Source organism: Panthera onca, chromosome B4 (genome assembly GCF_046562875.1).
Source record: "Panthera onca isolate mPanOnc1 chromosome B4, mPanOnc1 haplotype 2, whole genome shotgun sequence".
NCBI classification, from domain to species: Eukaryota; Metazoa; Chordata; class Mammalia; order Carnivora; family Felidae; genus Panthera; species Panthera onca.
In genome coordinates, this window is record NC_138345.1 from 123,287,103 (window position 1) to 123,306,605 (window position 19,503).

A 19,503-nucleotide genomic window follows, 5' to 3' on the forward strand; every position below is an offset into this window, starting at 1 on the left:
TGATCGCAATAACCCAGAGAAGAACGATGGTGACTCAGACCAAGGAGCAGGGGTGTGGGAAGACGTGGATACATTCTGAAGCTATTTTGAAGGAAGCCTCAAGAGAATTTGCTGATGGGTTAGAGGAAGAAGACTCCTGAGCTTCTGACTCGACCCCCCAGAAGGATGGAGTTGCCATTAATACTGCAGGTGGAGCAGATTTGGGGGGAGTGGTGCGGAGGTCAGAATTCTTTGCTAATCTATTCATTTTCTGCTCCCTGCCTACAACATTAGCAAGGACTTGTCTGGTTTGGTTTTGGTTTTGGGGTGGTTTTTTTGTGTTGTTTTTTTTTTGTTTTTTGGTTTTTTTTTTTTTACTGATGTATCCCCAGCACCTAAAGCAGAGCTTAATACAAGGTCAATAAATGTATCTGAATGAATGGATCCCCAATTCGCCAACAGAGAGGTAAAACAGTTACGCCAAGGTCTCTTAGCAAATACATTATAGAGCTGGAATATGAGCCCAGCCCTTCTCATAGCAACCTTCCACTCAAAAAAAAGTTAAGTGATGTTGAAGGCTCTTTAGAGAGGTTGCCCCTACTCAGCTCTGCCTGAGGATTGCTGGTGCCCTGCAGGACAGAACAAAAGATGTCATTGCTTCTTTCCAGGGACAGATTCTGGCAAATGGTGTAGCAATGGAAGACACTGAAGTCACTGCCAAAAATGGTCGAATCTACACCCTGACTGGAGTTCTTGTTCCTCCCTCCATTGTGCCCATTCTGCCTCACCGATGTGATGAAACCAAGAGAGAGATGAAATTGGTAAGGAAACTAGAAAAATAAAGAGGGGCCCCTAAACAGCCCCACAGAGTAGGTAACATTCTTTCCTCTCACAATTCTCAGGAAGCTGACAAGGAGAATTTCACCACAGGAGACTCATTCCAGAGGGGTTTCCGCCTCCATGAAGAGGCAGGCAGACCCAAGGTCCTATTTCATAAAGTGTGAATGAAGGCTCCACTGGGGAATTTTCCACAATGATCGATGCCTCCCAGCTATATTGGCTTTTTAGAGCTGCCATAACAAACTACCACAAACTCAGAGGCTTAGAACAACAGAAATTTATTCTCTCACAATTCTGGCGGCCAGTGGCCTGAAATCAAGGGATTAGCAGGGCCGTGCTCCCTCTGAAGGCTCTGGAAGGGAGATCCTTCCTTGCCTCTTCTGGCTACTGCTGCCTCCCAGTGATCCTTGGCATTGGCTTTCTTCCCTGTGTAGGTCACTGTGTGTCCCCTTCGCTTCTTTTAAGGACACCAGTCAATAGATTCAGAGCCGACCCTAATCTAGTATGACCCCAGCTTAACTAACTACATTTGCAAAGACTCAATCAGGAGAACATGAATTTGGTGGGGAACACACTATTCAACCCACTACCCTTGAAGAAGCAGGATCAATCCTTGTCTCTGTCACCTGGGACTACCTTGCTCCAGGCCCATAGCTTTACTCTAAGAAACTTAAAATAGAACTTCTTCTCAGGGAGATGCTCTGGCCTCACCAATCAACCATCTTTCTGTTCTTCTTTTCAAATGCCAAACTTTCTGTTTGCCTAAGAGCTTGGGTACCCTCTAATGGCCTTTCCTGTTTCCATAGCAACTTACTTGGTTCAGCTGCTTCTCTTCAAAGCACCCCAAATTTCAACACTGCTGTACATGTAATCTTTCAGTTCCCATGGAAACCATACCCCCAAAGTTGCAGCAATAGTAGGTCTGGGACACTCAATAATACTCTTCAGGACACTTCAATAATGCTTCAATGATTGTTCTCAAAATATCCTTGGAATATGGGCATTGAACAAGGAATAATGGCCTCATTTTATAGGTTTTGTTTATTCCCTCTTCTTATCGTGAAGGCTGGAAATAGCCAGTTGGACACCTGGCACAGGATTGTGGCTGGCTCTTCTGATATGTTTTAGGATATTGTGATGGGACTAGCCCTCTGTGCCCTTCATATACCATAAGGAGGATTTGATTCAACTCTGAGCACCGCCTTTTAAGAGAGGCAGAGAGTCACTTTCACGGCCAGTTTCTGGCAGTGATTTATGCTTGGTTCATTCTCTGAAAAAAGTTTTGGCAGGTGCATCACCTGGCTTGGGCCGGGGTGAAGATCAGAACAGGCCAGCTGAGAATAGTCTCATCTTCTATTGCAAAGGTGAAAGATTTAGGAAAATAGGGCCTCTGCCAGAAAGACTCAACAGGAATCTAATTATTGACTTCAGAGCTTCCCCACCCCAAGCAGCTGCAACTCAATATGTGACTTTGAGAGGCAACCCAAAGGATTTTGGTTTAATAGGGGAAAGAGCTTGCCAACACCTGCCTTAGGATGGTCTTCTTTTACTATTTTCTCTGGGTTTAAGGCCAAATCTATATGCTCTACTTGATTTAGGATGGTTTTGATGAGGTCTATTAAAAGTACAAATGCATTCTCTGTGAAATATTTAGGGCAACACAGACTAGGAGAGGCAGGCAGTGTCTAGAAGTCTCAATTTTCACCAGCTTGAACCCATAGCTGCCTTTAGGTATGTATGTTTAGAGGTTTAATTAATAATTCTCTGTTCTAGTTAGAGCCCCCGCAGGAAGCAGAACTTATCCCAACAGTTCAAATGAAGAGACTTTAATGAAACTACTACAGAGAGGTGGGCGGGGCTAAGGAGACAAACCAGTGATGCTGGGGCATCCAAGGAGAAGTAATGGCAGGAAACCATTACCACCCAAGACCAAAGAAGTGAGGAGGGAAGGGACTGGAGGTACCTGAACCCAATGAGGGCTGGAAGGATGGAAGAAGTGACATCTATCAGGAGCTATAGGAATGATATCCAAGCAGAGATGTAGGGAAGAAGTACCTTGATCTTGCCCTCCTCCTACCCACCAGTCTCCTGCTGGCACGTCACATTGGCCAAGACCAATCAGAAGCTGGCAGGAGAGGCTGAGAGACTGTTCTTTGACATCTACCTGCTGGAGCACAGAGCCCAATAGAGACGGTCAGAGAATTGATCTGGAAAGATTTGGAGGCACACACCCCTCTCCTTCCTCCTGAATTCAGAACCAATGAAGCAAGAAGCCCAAGGGAGTGAAAGGCAGAGATTCAACATTCAGCTCCATTGGTGGGAAGCTAATTGGAGAACAAGGCCATAAGTGTGCGGCCAGCACTAATGCGTCACCCCTAGCAGGTGGACAACTGCAGTGCCTCCCTGGGGACGGGCGCCTTACATGGCACAGAGTCAATCAGAAGCCTGAGGCCAGTGGACCTACAATCTGACCCTGAAAGCGGGGGTGGAGTGGGCCGCTCTGAACAGGCTGAGCTCCAGGTCCCAATCCCTCTGGCACTGACTTCACTCCTCGCTGGGGAGGCATCAGTGGGGAGTGGAGACAGAGGCCTCGAGTGTTGAACTAGTGGAACCCCCTCCGTAGGAGGGACACATGAGACTGGATCGGGTGGTCCCTGCTCCCTCTTCCAGGGGCGCCTGTACTGATCCATTGTCTTCCCTTCCAGGGCACCTGTGTGAGCTGTTCCCTGGTGTATTGGAGCAAATGTCCTGCTAATTCTGAGCGCACAGTGAGTGTGACAGCTTCATGAAACCACACAACACCCAAGCAACCCCCACTGGTGGTGTTTCTCATCCTTTCTACCTTTCTTCTTAAAAGATATTAATTCAGGGGCGCCTGGGTGGCTCAGTCAGTTAAGCATCTGACTCTTGGTCTCTGCTCAGGTCATGATCTCACAGTTTGTGAGTTCGAGCCCCACGTCAGGCTCTGCACTAGCCGTGTGGGGCCTGCTTGGGATTGTCTCTCTTTCCCTCTCTCTCTGCCTCTCCCCTGCTCACTCTTTTTCTCTCTCAAATAAATAAACTGAAAAAGAAAAAAGATATCTATTCCAACTGGGGTAACTTCACACTAGCTCTTAGCCTACTATATGGGGGAGGGTAACAGAGCTGTGTTTGAATACTTGCTCATTAACCCTAGGTGCATTGCTTAACCTTTACACTAACTTCCTTTGTCTGTAAGTAATAATAATAATAATAATAATAATAATAATAACAATAATAGGATTAGCATAGATTAAAAACCCAAGTACAATACCTAAATCAAGCGGCTACTCAGTAAAGGTTCATTCCTTCCCTACTTAGCCCTCCTAAGTTTGTGCAGGGGGGGCAAACCTTTACTTTCACCATCTGAAGGTCTCCAGCTGGGCCTGAGAATTAAATTAACATTAGACGGATTAACAAGAGGAAAGTTCACAGCTTTAACATGCTCCTTGGGAGCCCCCTGAGGAAAATGAAGACGCGAAGAAACGGCAAAACCCAAACTTTTATATAGTAGGTTGACTAAAGAGAGGCAATCGTGGAAAAGTCGTGAAAACGTACAGGGAGGCTGGAGGAAGTTCACAGCTATTTTAACAAGGTCCATTGGTGCAGGTTTTTCTTGACTTCAGCTTCCTGTCTCTGGTGACAAGATGTCTCTTGGGTCCTGATGCAGGGAGGGCATCTTTCACAGGACAGTTTGATCTCCTGTTTTCAGAAAGAAATGGGGAGGTCAGAAGCCAGAGTGTCCCTTTTCTATCTGCTGTTTTTCAAAATAATCTCTATGCCGAAATGGCCTTATTTGGCACATTCTGCCACAGCATACTCCTGTTTGCCCTTCCTAAGCATTTTTCTAGATAGAAATACAAAGACTATCAAGAAAATGATGTTAGGACCGTCAAACCCTTTTCAAGTTTCACTGAATTCTGGACACATCTATTGAGAGCTGGTTCCTAGAGCATAAAGACAAATGAGTTACTGTTTTTGTTCTGGTTTTGTTCTTGTGTTGAGAAGCTCTAATCTAACAAGGAAACAGATAGTATATAACAATCCAGAATTCATATGTCAAGGACTCTACTGGTGGCAAAAGCAAAATGCTCCAAGGTAAAATTGATGAGAGAAATTTCTGCCTATAACTTTGTCCTAAAAAAGAGCATATCAACCAGAAGTTTCATTCAACACTAGCATAGATCACTAGGGAAGGACATGAGATCTTTAACACAATCCTACTGAGAAGCACTTAATAAGGCAAAACGTTAAAATTAAATAGGCACAGCTGTTCAGGTATTTATTTTGCTCAGTACAGCCATCACCGCTGAGTCCTGCAGGATGCTGTCAACCAGGGAATATGGAGAGGGAGGAGAAAAGAGGAAATCATGTTGACTACCATCAGTAATTGTTGTGTGCCAGACATTGTTCTAAATGCTTTATATAGCAAACCTATGAGGTAGGTATATTATCATTATATCCATCGTGTAATCTGGGAATGAGGTAAGGAAACATAGAATATCTTGCACAAGGTCACACAGCTAATATGTGGCAAAACCATGACTCTACATTGTCTCAGCCCAAGTAAGAAAAAGAAGGAGAGGAAGAAGGGGTAATTAGACCATGGGTTAGAACCAGAAAAGCCTCAAAACTGCCCTTCGCAGGCTCTTATGATCTAGACTTGCTTAATTATCCTGAGATCCGACAAGAGGACTGAATATTCCTTCCTCAGTGTCCTCAAAATTCCTTTATATATCTCAGATTTTAGGATTTTATAGTCCGTGAAATTCTCAGTGCTACCTTCTTAAGCTTCAGCATCAACGTTTCTCTAACATAAACTTTGAGCCAGGGACAAAATGCTTATGATAAAACCTGGGGTCAGCATTATCGTCCCATTTCACAGATGAGGCAGCTGAGGCCCACAGAGACTACGTGACTTGCCTCTGCTATCCTAAAGCTAGTACATGGTAAGACCCATTCTCGGGACATTTTAGAAAAAAAAGATTTACCTGTCTGGGCCTCAGTTCCCTCATCTACAAAGAGGGATGAAAAATATCCACATGGAGTTAAAGATAGATGACCTCATATATGCAATGTGTCTGCCCTTAGTAAGTTCTCACTGAAATGGGAGCTCTAGATAATTATGATTAGGCACCAGGGGTTACAGAGGGAAAAGTTGCATTTAAACCTGCCCCCCTACCCATACACAACACTCCTGATTGTAGATCTTTCTACAAATTAGAGAGAGACTCTACTGCCTCCAAAATTTCTATATAGCAGGAACTTAGGGATGGCTATTGATCGGAAGGGGAGGCTAAGCCACATCCTGGATGAACAGGAAAGTGTTCCCTGATTGATTGGCAATGTCTGCTATGGCACGAGAGGAGATGTAAAGATAAATGTGCCCTTATTTGTGCAAATCCCGCCTGTATTCTACCAAGAAGGTAACCGAGGCCTAAAGAAGGTGACTGAGCTCTGGCTGGGAGCCACGTGGGCTGGTGTGCTCTGGGGTGCTTCCCTGACATCGACAGTAAATGGAAGTAGGATGTCCAGTATATGCAGAAGCTGACCAACCCCCAGAGGACCTCAAAACACAGACTCAGTGCATTTTTCCCATTGGCTTTCTTCCAGACGCTCTTCACACACAGATGTGTCTACACTGGCAGAATAAGGAGCCTGAAGAGCGGCTGTGCCAGATACTGTAATGCCACTGTGAAGGTGAGGCCAGCAGCAAAGGGCAGCTCTAGGGCGACGCTCTTGGGCCTCAGGGTCTGTGGGCTCACAGGTTGCTGGTGGGGCCTTGGCAATGTCTTCCTACAGGGGAATGGAAGGGCGGACTCTACATGGCGTCTGGGTCACCCCCCTCCCTGCATCCATCTCTCCTGTGGCTCCCTATGGCTCTTAACACAGAGCCTACACTCCCGATGCTCCCGCATGGCCCAGCCTCTGCCAGGGCTCCGACCTGTCTCTTACCCTCACTCCCACATCAGAACGTGCACGCTTTCCCCTCCCTCCCTCGGAGAGCTCTTCCAGGATTGTCTTGGAACTGGTTCATCTTTCAAGTGTTTAACTCACCCCCTGTCACCACCCAATGCACAGTGGCCCCCCAGTCTCCCCTGACCTTTGTCCCCACCTGCCACCATTTCACTACAGTATTTTGTCTTCCCAGCAATTACAGATCTTGCAAACTTACTTTCTTTCTTTCTTTCTTTCTTTCTTTCTTTCTTTCTTTATTCCTTCCTTCCTTCCTTTCTTTCTTCCTTTCTTCGTTTCTTCCTTTCTTTCTTCCTTCCTTCCTTCCTTTCTTTCTTCCTTCCTTCCTTTCTTCCTTCCTTCCTTTCTTTCTTTCTTCCTTCCTTCCTTTCTTCCTTCCTTCTTTCTTTCTACCTTCCTTCCTTTCTTCCTTCCTTCCTTTCTTCCTTCCTTCCTTCCTTCCTTTCTCTCTTTATTTCTTTCTTCCTTTCTTCCTTCCTTTCTTTCTTTCTTTATTTCTTTCTTCCTTCCTTTCTTTCTTTCTTTCTTTTTTTTTTTTTAATTTGTGGTCTCTTCCTGGACTTGATAGACCATGGGCTGCATGAGCACAAGCCTTCATGTCTCGTTCTCACGGTGCCAGAGCCGGGTTGGCACGCGGTCGGCCTTAGTACGTGTGTGGCGAGCAGATGGCTGTGCACCAGCCGTGCTGTCATCTGCAAGAGAGAAAGTCGGGCTCACACAGCGTTGATTATAATAATGGAAATTAAAATATACTTCCTTTGAGAAATTGGCACTCTGCTTGCGGTTTCAAAAAGCAACATGCATTTTGTTTTTCAGATACCAAAGTGCTGCAAAGGCTTCTACGGGCCGGACTGCAACCAGTGTCCAGGAGGCTTCTCGAATCCGTGCTCTGGGAACGGCCAGGTAATGAAAACTTTGTCATGAATGCTGAGGTTGACCTGTCCTAAGTCAAGTGGGAAAATAAGTTTTAAAATCACTAAACCAAGAAGTGTTACAGTGTCAACCACTACTCCCAGGAAGTACAAGAAATAGATCAGTTGCTAAAAGAACAGAAGGTTCTGCAGCAGAAGGAATCTGGGGACAGAGGGCAACAGGGGTGGGGAGTGGGGAGTCTGGTGGTGTTCCAATGTCTGCTTTCCTGCTGCTGACCACTTAACCTTGGATAGCTCAACAAGGCTCCCTCTGACCCCACTTTCCTCTTATGGGAGGTAGCAGGGTACCCTGCATTGACCTCCAAGATTCCTTCCAAAACTAAGATTCTGTGATAATTTAAACAAACAAAAAAAAGCACTGCCCAGTGATTGCTTTTTTTTTTAAGTTTATTTATTTATTTTGAGACAGAGACAGAGACAGAGTGCTAGCGGGGGAGGGGCAGAGAGAGGAGAGACAATCTTAAGCAGTCTCCGCATCATCAGTACAGAGCCCGATGTGGGGCTCAAACTCACGAACCATGAGATAATGACCTGAGAGGCAAGATCAAGAGTCAGACGCTTAATTGACTGCGCCACCCAGGTGCCCCTGGGTGATTGCCTTTTTCAACCCACCTCCAAAACCTAGTAAAATGTGAAGGCCCAAACTTAACTCACCTAGTTTGGAGGCTAAACAAACAAAGGTAAAACGAGCTACGGTTCACATGGGAAATTACAGATCTACGCATTTAAGAAACCCAGATCTGAAATATGCCCCTTTTGAGGGGAAGGAAAAACTGCACTCATGAGCAGGTTGAGGCGAGGTGAGGAGAACAGGGCAGAGCGGGTACTAATCAGCTACTGCAGCTGACGGCGGGAGGCCCGGGGGCCCGACCGGGATGCGCGGCGAGCGCTGCAAAGCCAACCTGGAAAAGGCTGAAAAGGCAAAAAGTCTTACGCTGCAGGGGGAGACACTGCTGTCTGAAGTCATAAAGCAGAGCAATGGAGACAACAGCCAGCCTTCTTGCTGAAGGTCGGTGGCTTGTCACACCATCCCTCAAGCATTGTTTGCAGGTTCCCAGTGCGCCACCGCGACCCCCTTCCTCCCTGAATGGCTTCCCTTAACGTTCGATATCCCAACTCAGGAGCCCAAGCCTGTCGCTGTTTTAGCATCCTACCTGATACCAATACAACTCTGCTTTCTACAAGGAGTCCCAAAGAGATGGAATCTGCACTCAAAGGAGTCAGGCCATGGCACGATGGCATCTGGGACTCCTTCACGGGTGAGTGTTGTCCTAACGCCCTTGGGGCCTCCTTTGCTTGCAGTGCGCAGATGGCCTTGATGGCAACGGGACGTGCATTTGCCAGGACGGCTTCCAAGGCTCCCAGTGCCAGTTCTGCTCCGACCCCAATAAATATGGACCCCGGTGTGACAAAAGTAAGTGGCACTTCCCAGGCTTCCTCCTGCTCAGGAGCCCAGGATCCCTCAGCCAGGATCCCTGCTGCACTGCAGCAAAGCAATAGTGCAGACACAACCCCTTGGCCAGGCATTAAACAAAAATGCAGTTACATAATCTTGAAAACATGCATCATGCTTTTTAAAATTGCATCATGTATATATTTAAGAGGAGAGATACATAGATCTACCAAAATAAATGTCGACGTATATTTCTTCACTAAGATTAGAACTTGAAAGAACAAAATGATTAGATCAGAGTTGCTGTGGAATCAAGCCGACCAAAGTTAAATCCCCACGCTGCAACTGACAGGTTGTGTGACCTTAGAAAAAGTCTCTCATCGAGCCTCAATTTCCCCATTTATAAAATGAAGTTTGGTACCCACGTCATGGGTTTTTGATGAAGTCAGATCATAATTTAAGGCTTTAGCACAGAGCTTGCACCAGCAAGAAATCCGTAGATGGAGCTGTTACTACTCTCACTACTAACTCATCCATTTGTTACAAAGCACACAGCCCTTCCCCTCTCTTACCTTGTCTGATCTTCATAGCCACCTTTGAAGATGGCCAGGACATTAGAGCACAGCAGGGGCACGGCTGCCGATCTTAATCCACTGTTCTTTGTGCCAAATAAGGTTTCTCGGGGGGAAAAAATAAAGTTTTATTCCAAGCCTACTAACGCTGGCATTTTTATGAGGCCAGTGGGGCAGGATGCCGAGGTCAGGGAAGGCTTGGTGGGGGCTGCCTACACCAACGCCTCTCGTCCTGCTCTGTGGCTGCCTGCCATCCCTGGTGGGAGAGCCTCCCCTTCCTTCTGGCCCCCTGTCCCTTGCCAATTAAGCCCTGGCTGGTTTAAAAGTTTATGAAAAGTCTTTTGTTTTAAATCCAGCCATGCTTTTCCAGCCCTCTCACTCTGGCTCTCTTCCCTGTCCTGGATATTGGCTCCAAGCACCCACAGGAATCCCTCTCCCATCGCCCTCCTGGGGCAGAACCACAGATGCCTTCCTTTCTGATCATATCCAAATCCCCAAATCCTTGCCACTGAAGTTTGAGAAACTTCCCCTCCTTCCTCTCTCTCCCGCATGCATTGGAGCTTGAGTCTGAAGCCCACACTGCAATTTTTAAGCACCTGTAATCAAAAGCAAAGCAAACAGCTCAAGTGGAAACTGGTAACAGGCATGTGGAACACCAGCTACTACACTGACCTACTGTGTCGGCACTTGGGCACGAACAGAAATGAAATTTGAAGGCCTAAGTTCGAGTCCCTGTTTGAAAACTTAGCAGCAAGTTAAGCAATTTGCTTCGCCTCCCTGGGCCTCGGTTTCCTCACCTGGAAATGAGGATGATGAAAGCACTCACCTTCAGAGGCTGGTGACTGTTCATGAGATGGTGCAGTTCAAGTCTGGCCCAGTGCCTAGGACGAGGTCAGTGCACAGATACTGACTATCAGTTATCCTGGTTTGCTGTGCTAGAGAGTGAGGAGCAAGTGTCAGCTGCACATCAGAGGCCATGCTGGCATGAGAAACCCCTTCTACAGGTTCCAGAAAGGTCAGAAATTTCCAAACTAAGCTCTCTAACCACGAAGTAAATGAAGACCGAGTTCCTTGGCCTCTTTCACACACACACACACACACACACACACACACACACACACACACACACACGCAAAGCATTTCTGAGACTGTGTTATTCCCCTCCTTGATGGGACAGCCAAGCTCCCTGTCTCAGGCACACTGAGAGACACTTGACAAGCTAAGAAATAGCCCCAGAGCCTTCCTCAGGCTCAGCCCCACATTCTTCTCTTCTCTGTAGGCATGAGGGGTGGTGAGGGGAGGTGGTCTCTCTCCTCTATACCTCATGTGTCCCATTGCTACACTCGTTCCCCCAACCCCTCAATGTCCCTCTTCCTTCCCTTCCAGAATGTCTGTGCATTTACGGAACATGCAATAACAGGATTGACAGTGACGGGGCCTGCCTGGCCGGCACGTGCAGAGAAGGCTCCACAGGGACGTTCTGCCACAAGCAGACCTCCACCTGCGGGCCCTACGTACAGTCCTGTCATATCCACGCCACCTGTGAATACAGCAATGGGACGGCAAGGTAGGCGCCACCCTTAACAGCCCACAGCCACTGTGCTCCCTGTAGATAGACCCCACCCATAACTACACTCTTTGCAAACAAAGCCCTGCTTTCTCTGGCTGCCAGTGTGGCTTTTGTGGAGAAAACCTCAGACTGAGCTGGGTTCAAATTGCAGCACCCCCTGCTTTGAGACTTACCAGCTCTGTGACCGTGGGTAAGCCACTTAACCTCTCTGAGTCTCACTTTCTTCATCAGTACAGTAAGGATGATGTTGCCTACATAGCAGGGCACTGGAGATTATAAAAACTGAATGTAAAAGCACCCAGCACCAGGGCTAGCACATCACAGGTGTTCAGTCATGGAAACTATGATTATTATCACCACTTATGCAAAGAAATGAACATTTGTCCACCACTTTCCAACCCTTTAAAAATGCCTTTACTGGGGCACCTGGGTGGCCAACTCTCCAGTGTCCAACTCTCCAGCTCAGCTCAGGTCATGATCTCACAGTTGGTGAGTTGGAGCCCCACATCAGGCTCTGTGCTAATTGCACAGAAACTGCTTGGGATTCTGTCTCTCCCTCTCTCTGCCCCTCCCCAGCTTGTGTGCTCTCTCTCTCTCTCTCTCTCTCTCTCTCTCAAAATACATAAATAAACTTTAAAAATAAAAAAATAAATAAAAATGCTTTTACTTCCTAAAGCCATTAATAATGACTCCCCTGTTAAAGGCATCTTATAGGAAATTGGCTCTTGGTCATTAGATCATGCAGTGGGCTTAGAGATGTGGGAGGGGCAATGTCAGAGGAGATTTCCCTCTCCAGGAAAATCTGCTTCAAAGTCAGTGACCACCAAAGAAATATTCTGGGAGGTGCAGAGAATGTCTAGTATTCTTGGTCTTATTTTTAAGGCATTTTTCTTAATTTGCAATTGCGTAGTTACTTACTTACCTGCTTATGATCTGTCTCCCCCACTAGACTGTGGGCAGCGTGGGCCCAGAGACTGTCTTCTCCTCCACGGTCGTCCAATAGAAATGCATCTGCCTTGAGAGTTAGGATCTACATCCATGCATAAGTCAAAAATCACAAGTTATCAAAACTGTCCTTAAAACCTCTGAAATCACCCACAAAGGGCTATCAACATGGGTCTGCACATACTATATAAACTTAGGTAAATCAAACAGTGTTGGAACCCATCAGTCTGGTTTTTTCATGTGGGTACCAGACTAAGTATTTTTTTTCCTCCAGGAGCCTTGATACATGAAAAACAATTCTATTTAAGTTTTTGTGAAGCACATATGATTGAATTTGCCACAGTGACATGGGATAGGGTGAAGCCACAGGCGACCCAGCACCTCTCAGAAGGGTCTCAATAAATTATTAGTGGAATGAAAGAATTAATGAACAGCGTGTTTGATAGTTAAAGTATCATGATGGGACATTTTGAAATGCGTGTCTGAAAGAAAGGGTGATGGGTCAGTAAACTATGTCCTCTCATGGAATCAGACGCCTGAGAGTGTCTTGCTCCAAAAAAAGAAAATCTGAGGGACCAGAGAGGGGAGAGAGGAGAGGTCTCATCTGACTGTCATTTTCAAGTACACTAAAAACTATTGCATAGAAGGGACGGGAGTTGTTCTCTGCAGAACCACAGATGCTAAGCTAGAGGCAGATTCCAGCCCTGTGGAAGCAGGAAAGCTGCCAGACGTGGGGCCTCACGAGACGCAAGTGTGTGGAGGTGTCCTGCTAAAGGCTCCACGTGCTGATCTCATCTCCACAGCTCTGGGAGCGAGATTTTAGACTCTCGTTCCCGAGGAGGAAACAAAGTCTCCCAGAGGTTAAGGGACTCGTCCAGGGTCACACGACTGCTATGAGGTGGGGGGCCTGGCTTCCCACCCAGCCGTGTCTGACTGCAGACCCCCCGAAGTGCCCGTGACCACCTGACCACACTGGCTCCCTCCACAAGGGTAAACTGTCAAGCGCCTGGCCAGGAACCGGTTCAGCCCTGGCTGGCCGGCTTTCTCCTGGGCAGTGACTGCTTCCACGTCTGGGGCTGAATTTGTGCACTCACTCTTCTTTCGCAGCTGTGTTTGCAAAGCAGGATACGAAGGGGACGGAAGCCTCTGTTTAGAGACGGACCCTTGCGCAGGATTCACCCCGGGGGGCTGCAGCCACAATGTGAGTGTTGGTCTTCATTTCCAAGCGGCCTGGTGTTTTAGGAAATCCTGACGGAAGGCCTTACCAAAAAGAGTGGTGTCTGATGGCTTTTCGTGTTAGCAGATTTGCTGGATTCCTGAAGCTTTGAAGACGGTGCTGGTGATTTCTGTGAGCTTCCATTCCTAAATCCACATGTGCAAGGGACGTCCCAGGACCACAGGAGCGCGGGTCTTTGGGCTCTTAAAAGCACAGCCTGAGGATCAGATATTGGAGATTATTAGTACTAAACTACTGATTCAAATATTACAGCTTACAAGAGACTTGAGTACACCTGATCTCATTTGCTCTTCCCTCCCCGCCAGCCCAACGGGGCAGATGTTCTTATCCCCATTATACTGATGAAGAAACTGAGGTTTGGGGACAATAATAGAAACTAAATTCTATTATTGGATATAGCCCAGAGGTATAGCCCAAGCCCACCGCTGCCTTCAGAATACCTTTTGATTACCACCACCAGGCCGGAGTCACCTCCATTCCTTACCCACAGTTTAGAACCTCTCTGGCCCACCCACCAAGTATTCATGGCCCACCCACAGCCACAGTGACTTGAGGTGGATCAGATCGCGTTTCTCCCATGCTGAAACCCCTTCAGTAACTTCTCTTGGCTCTGAGGGTGAAATTCAATGTTAATGCCTTGCCCCACCCCCACCAGATGCCCCTTGGGCTAGTCCCGCCCACTCAACAACATACCTAGCACCTTTCTCCTCTCGCGCTGCCTTTCAGCCTCCTAAGGTGGTCATCCCGACAGGTCTGGACTTGGTACCATGGTTAGGAGCTTAAGTCTTCAGCATTATGGAGACCTGAGTTTGCGAAGTTTTGTAGCTGTGTGACCAGAGGCAAGTTACTTACCTCCTCTAAGCCTACTTTCCTTACCTGTAACACAGAGACAATAACAGTACCTTCCTCAAGATGATGGCTTATACCAGCCAAACACTAACAACAGTCCCTGGCTCAATAAATGACAGCGATGTTCATGGTGATGGTCATTGGCTGGCCAACAACAAGCAATTCTGTTCCTTAAATCATCTCACCTTTTCTGTGGATCTCAGTGCAAATGTGCATATAGGATACAGTGCATACAGAAATAATTGTTTCTATTGCACTCCATGCAAACATCCGTTTCTAGAATGTACCTCCTTTTTTGGCTTTTGGGATCATGTGGCTCTGAGGTTTCAGAGATTTTGCTTCTTTTCCTCCTGCAGGCAGAATGCATCAAAACCGGCCCGGGGACCCACACATGCGTGTGCCAGGAGGGATGGACCGGGGACGGCAGAGACTGCTCGGAGATCAACAACTGCCTGTTGCCCGGCACCGGTGGCTGCCACGTCAATGCAACCTGTTTGTATGTGGGCCCCGGGCAGGTAGGTGCCACGTACTAGAGAGCCTAGAGGAGCAGGACTCCTGCAGTGACTTCTCCCCGCTAGACACAGAAGCACTTTGGCTGGAACTTACTGCAGCTTTTTAATCCTTTGTAGTAGGGGAGAATGGGTTAATGGTCACAACAAACCTATGACGTGGTACTTTTTTTTTTTTTTTTTAAGATTCTGTATATAAGTGAGATCATATGGTATTTGTCTTTCTCTGTCTGATTTACTTCACTTAGCACAATGCCCTTGAGGTCCATCTATGTTGCTGTACATGGCAAGATCTCATTCTTTTTTATGGCTGAGTAATATTTATATATAGATATAGATATAGATATAGATATAGATATAGATATAGATATAGATAGATATCTCACATCTTCTTTTTCCATTTATCAATGGCCACTTGAGTTGCTTCCATATCTTGGCTTTTATAAATAATGCTGCCATGAACATGAGACTGCAGATATCTTTTCAAATTTGGATAAATATTCAGAAATGAAATTGCTTGAAGGTATGGTAGCTCTAGTGTTCATATTTTGAGGAACCACCGTACTGTTTTCCATAGTGGCTGCACCAGTTTACATTCCCACCAAGAGTGCATGGGTTCCCCTTTCTCCACATCCTCGCCAACACTTGTTATCTCTTGTCTCTTTGGTGATAGGCCTCCTAACGGGTGTGAGGTGACATCTCATTGTGGTTTTGATTTGCATTTCCCTGATGACTAGTGATGTTGGGCATCTTTTCGTGTGCCTGTTGGCCATCTGAGTATCTTCTTTGGAAAAATGTCTATCTAGATCTTCTGCCCATTTTTAAATAGAATTGTTTACTGTTTTGTTACTGCATTGTATGAGTTCTTGGTATATTTTGGATATTAACCACTTATTAGATACATAATTTGCAAATATCTTTTCCCATTTAGTAGATTGTGATTTCATTTTATTGATGGGCTCCTTTGCTATGCAGAAGCTTTTTAGTTTGATGTAGTCCCACTTGCATATTTTTGCTTTTGTTGTAACATAGGTACCGGCATTATTCCATCTTACAAAAGAGGAAATTGAGGCACAGAGATGCTAAATAATTTGCTCACATGACATAGAAAATAAATCATGGTGCGAGATTCACACCCAGTCAGACTCCAGAGCCCCACTCCTAGTCACCACCTGACCGTACAAGTTTCAGTAGAACTCTACAATCCGTCAATCACTCTCACTTAACCTCATGTAAGGGAGACTGAAGCAGAGAAAGCTACTGCTTAGGACCAGTCAGCTCTGGAGAGGTGATGACGACTGTACTGTGATTATAGCCATGGAAAATCCTATTCCTTGGAAGAGCTCCCCGCTGTCTTACATCTCACCAAGCATTTGGCAAGCAATTGCGTTCATTTTGACTCACCTGAATTGCCAGATTGCATCTGAGAAAGAAAAAAAAAATGTCTTGATATCTTTATCAGTTTGCTAAGGATGCCTTGACAAAGTATCTCTAGGTGGGTGGCATAGAACAACAAAAAGGTACTGTCTCACAGTTCTGGAGACTAGAGGTCCAAGGTCAAGCTGTGGGCAGGCAGTTTGGTTCCTTCAAAGGTCTGTGAAGAAGAATCTGTTCTGTGCGTCTCTCCTAGCTCTGGCTAGTTTGCTGGCCATCTTTGCATTCCTTGGCTTATATGTGCATCATCCTGACCTCTGCCTTCGTCTTCACATGCGTTCTCCCTGTGTGCCTGTCTGTGTCCAAATCCCACCTTTTTATGAGGACACCAGTCTAATTGGATTAGGACCTACCCACATCCAGTGTGACCTCATCTTAACTAACTATATAATAACAATCCTATTTCCAAGTAAGGTTACATTCTGGGGTACTGGGGTCAAGATTTCAACGTATGAATTGGGGGTGGTGAGGAATACCCAGCTCCACCCATATTAGTATCTATCCCCTCTCTACTCTTTCTTTCTGTGGACAAATTGTAAAGGCACCCTGATGTGGGAAATGGAGGAAGAGAAAGGTCTTTTTATACTGCCATGTAAGAAATAAAATAGACCATATTTAGGATGCCCACAGTAGTTACTAGTTGGCTTGAAAACAGATATTCCAAGTAGGCACAAATCCTAATTACCATGAATATTTATTTTAAAAGACAAACCATGGGGCATCTGGGTAACTCGGTTAAGCGTGCAACTCTTGATCTCAGCTCAGGTCATGATCTCACAGTTTGTGAGTTTGAGCTCCGCGTCCAGCTCTCTGCTGTCAGCACAGAGCCTGCTTCAGATCCTCTGTACCCCTCCCTTTTCTGCCCCTTCCCCATTGGTTCTCTCTCTCTCTCTCTCAAAATAAATTTAAAAAACTTTAAAATAAATAAACAAATAAAAAGACAAACCATATTTGGCTTAATATGTCAGGGTAGGGGTGAGAGAAAGTGCTACCCCAATACTAAGTGGAGGAGATTAAACACCCACGTTTACAAAGTCTTGCCCTATCACGTAAAGACGTATTTAGGTGCTACTGTCCACATATACTTGCATCTAAGTTACACATATTTACCTTATAGTGCACACATAGCAAATAATAGTTATGTTGTTAAAGATAAAAATTCATAAGTAGAAATTCTATTCATTTCTTCCCACAACTTAATGGGCTGTCTTATATCATGTATGGCCCTTCTGGGATGATGAATTTAAAAAGAAAGTAGCAAGAAACAATCAGACTGGGAAATGTAACGTAGAATGTGCAGACCAGCCGCTCTGGAATTGGAAGTGTAACAAATGAAAGACATTCGTTCTGTTTTCTCAGAGGGCCAAGCAGCTACGATTTCCGTGGTTCAGTTTTCAGGCCACATGATGGCAAGGCATGAAAGGCAGTTGTTTTCACGTCTCCCCTTTGTGCTTGGAATTACAGAATGAGTGTGAATGCAAGGAAGGATTTCGAGGCAATGGGATTGATTGCGAAGAAATCACTTCGTGCTTGGAACAAACCGGGAAATGTCACCCACTGGTGAGTTACTTCATTTTCTTGAGCCTTACCTTAAAAAGAAAAAAAGCTGGGGCTCCTGGATGGTTCAGTCGGTTAAGCATCTGACTTCTGCTCAGGTCATGATCTCGCAGTTCGTGGGCTTGAGCCCCATGTCGGGCTCTGTGCTAATAACTCGGTGCCTGGAGCCTGCTTCGGATTCTGTGTCTCCCTCTCTCTCTGCCCTTCCCCTGCTTACACTCTGTTCCTCTCTCTCTCTCTCTCTCAAAAATAAATTTTTTTTTAAAGTTTAAAAAGAAAATAAGTTACCTGAGAAAGAAAGAAAGCTAGATTACTTCTTATTTGGACCTACTAATGAACAAAATATTTTCTCCCCCTGAAGAGAGTCCCCAAGCAAAATGAGAGTAGTTCTTACAAATTTCGCCCCAACCCAAGTGTTGGAAGAACCAACATGTAACACAGGGTCCCCAGTGAAATCAGAATTTCAAATAAATAAAAATTCTGCAGCACAAGTATGTTCCAAAGATTGTGTAGGACAAATTTATACCAAAAATTATTCATACCCTCTCCAAAGTTCACCTTCAACTTGGTAATTTTTTATCTGCTAAATCCAGCGATTCTGAACCAACAAGATAAATGGACTCCCATTTCGAATGTCATAACAGAGTTTATCACAAATTATTGGTGACAATGCCCATTCAAGGGTAGAGTGTGTCTTGTGTCTAAATTATGGAAGAACAGGCTTGCAGAAGAGCATCATTATGCACCTGACATCGGAACCGATGAAGATTGCACCTTAGTCACAGTGCTTTTGAAGGCCAGGAGCAGAATCCACACAAATCAACTTACGCAAAAAAGGAATTTTCAGGGAGTACCCTAGGGTAGCACCATGGCAGGAAATACAAGCAGACTTCCCAAGGACCCAGAATCAAAACCTGAAGACAGCAAGGTCAAAGCAGCCTCTTCCTCTAATCCTCTGAGACTATGTGATCTCTCATGTTGCTTTTCTCTGTGCATCTGTTTCCTCTTTGTCTCTTTCTCTCTCTCTCTCTCTCTCTCCCTCTCTCCCAACTTCTAATGTTTCTCTTTGCATCTTGGGGGTACACAGCTCCCTTTTCTTAGATCAACGTTACCCTCCACCCCCAAAGAAGAAAGGATCTGACAAACCCAGAGGAGTCCACGTGTCCACATATGAGCCAGTCAATGATGGCCAGGGAGGGTGACGACATATTGGGAACATGGTTGCCAGGGTAGGGGCAGAGTAGCTGTTAAAGAAGAAAGATGGGAGAGATGCCCCACAGTATCTATTTCTCAAGAATCATGTGAGCCCTTCATAAATCAATCTGAAGGAGATCCAACATTCTTGCTACGTTTAAGCCCAACCAAGTCCTGACAATCCAAACATGGGAAGTTATTGCTACTTTCACTTCCTTCCAAAGCCTGGAGGAAGAAACATAGAGATTCCAGATAAAATCAGTACAGGACAGCCGGCAAAGTTTGAATTTCAGTGAATCCTTCTTCAGCGCCAGTGTGCCCCAAACATTACACGGGACATACTTACACTAAAACGTATTTGTTGATCTGAAATTCAAATTCACGTGGTGTCCTGTGCTTTCATAGGCTCAATCTGAGAGGGATGAAAGGACAGAATGTAATTGTGATTAACGTTTATTTGCCTCTGGGCACATTTGCATGTGATAACTGTTGTTGCCA

The 19,503-nt window shown here is 45.7% G+C and overlaps 1 protein-coding gene across 1 annotated transcript in view; it reads left to right on the forward strand.

Moving 5' to 3' along the window:
- Positions 1–19,503, forward strand: part of STAB2 (stabilin 2) — a 164,291-nt gene that overhangs the window by 66,364 nt on the left and 78,424 nt on the right. The window contains exons 18-26 of the mRNA XM_060656580.3: positions 648–800; positions 3,525–3,587; positions 6,451–6,537; positions 7,630–7,716; positions 9,048–9,159; positions 11,097–11,277; positions 13,333–13,426; positions 14,668–14,826; positions 17,719–17,814. Of these exons, the coding sequence (XP_060512563.3) occupies positions 648–800; positions 3,525–3,587; positions 6,451–6,537; positions 7,630–7,716; positions 9,048–9,159; positions 11,097–11,277; positions 13,333–13,426; positions 14,668–14,826; positions 17,719–17,814 (1,032 nt within the window). The remainder of the gene's footprint in view (positions 1–647; positions 801–3,524; positions 3,588–6,450; positions 6,538–7,629; positions 7,717–9,047; positions 9,160–11,096; positions 11,278–13,332; positions 13,427–14,667; positions 14,827–17,718; positions 17,815–19,503) is intronic.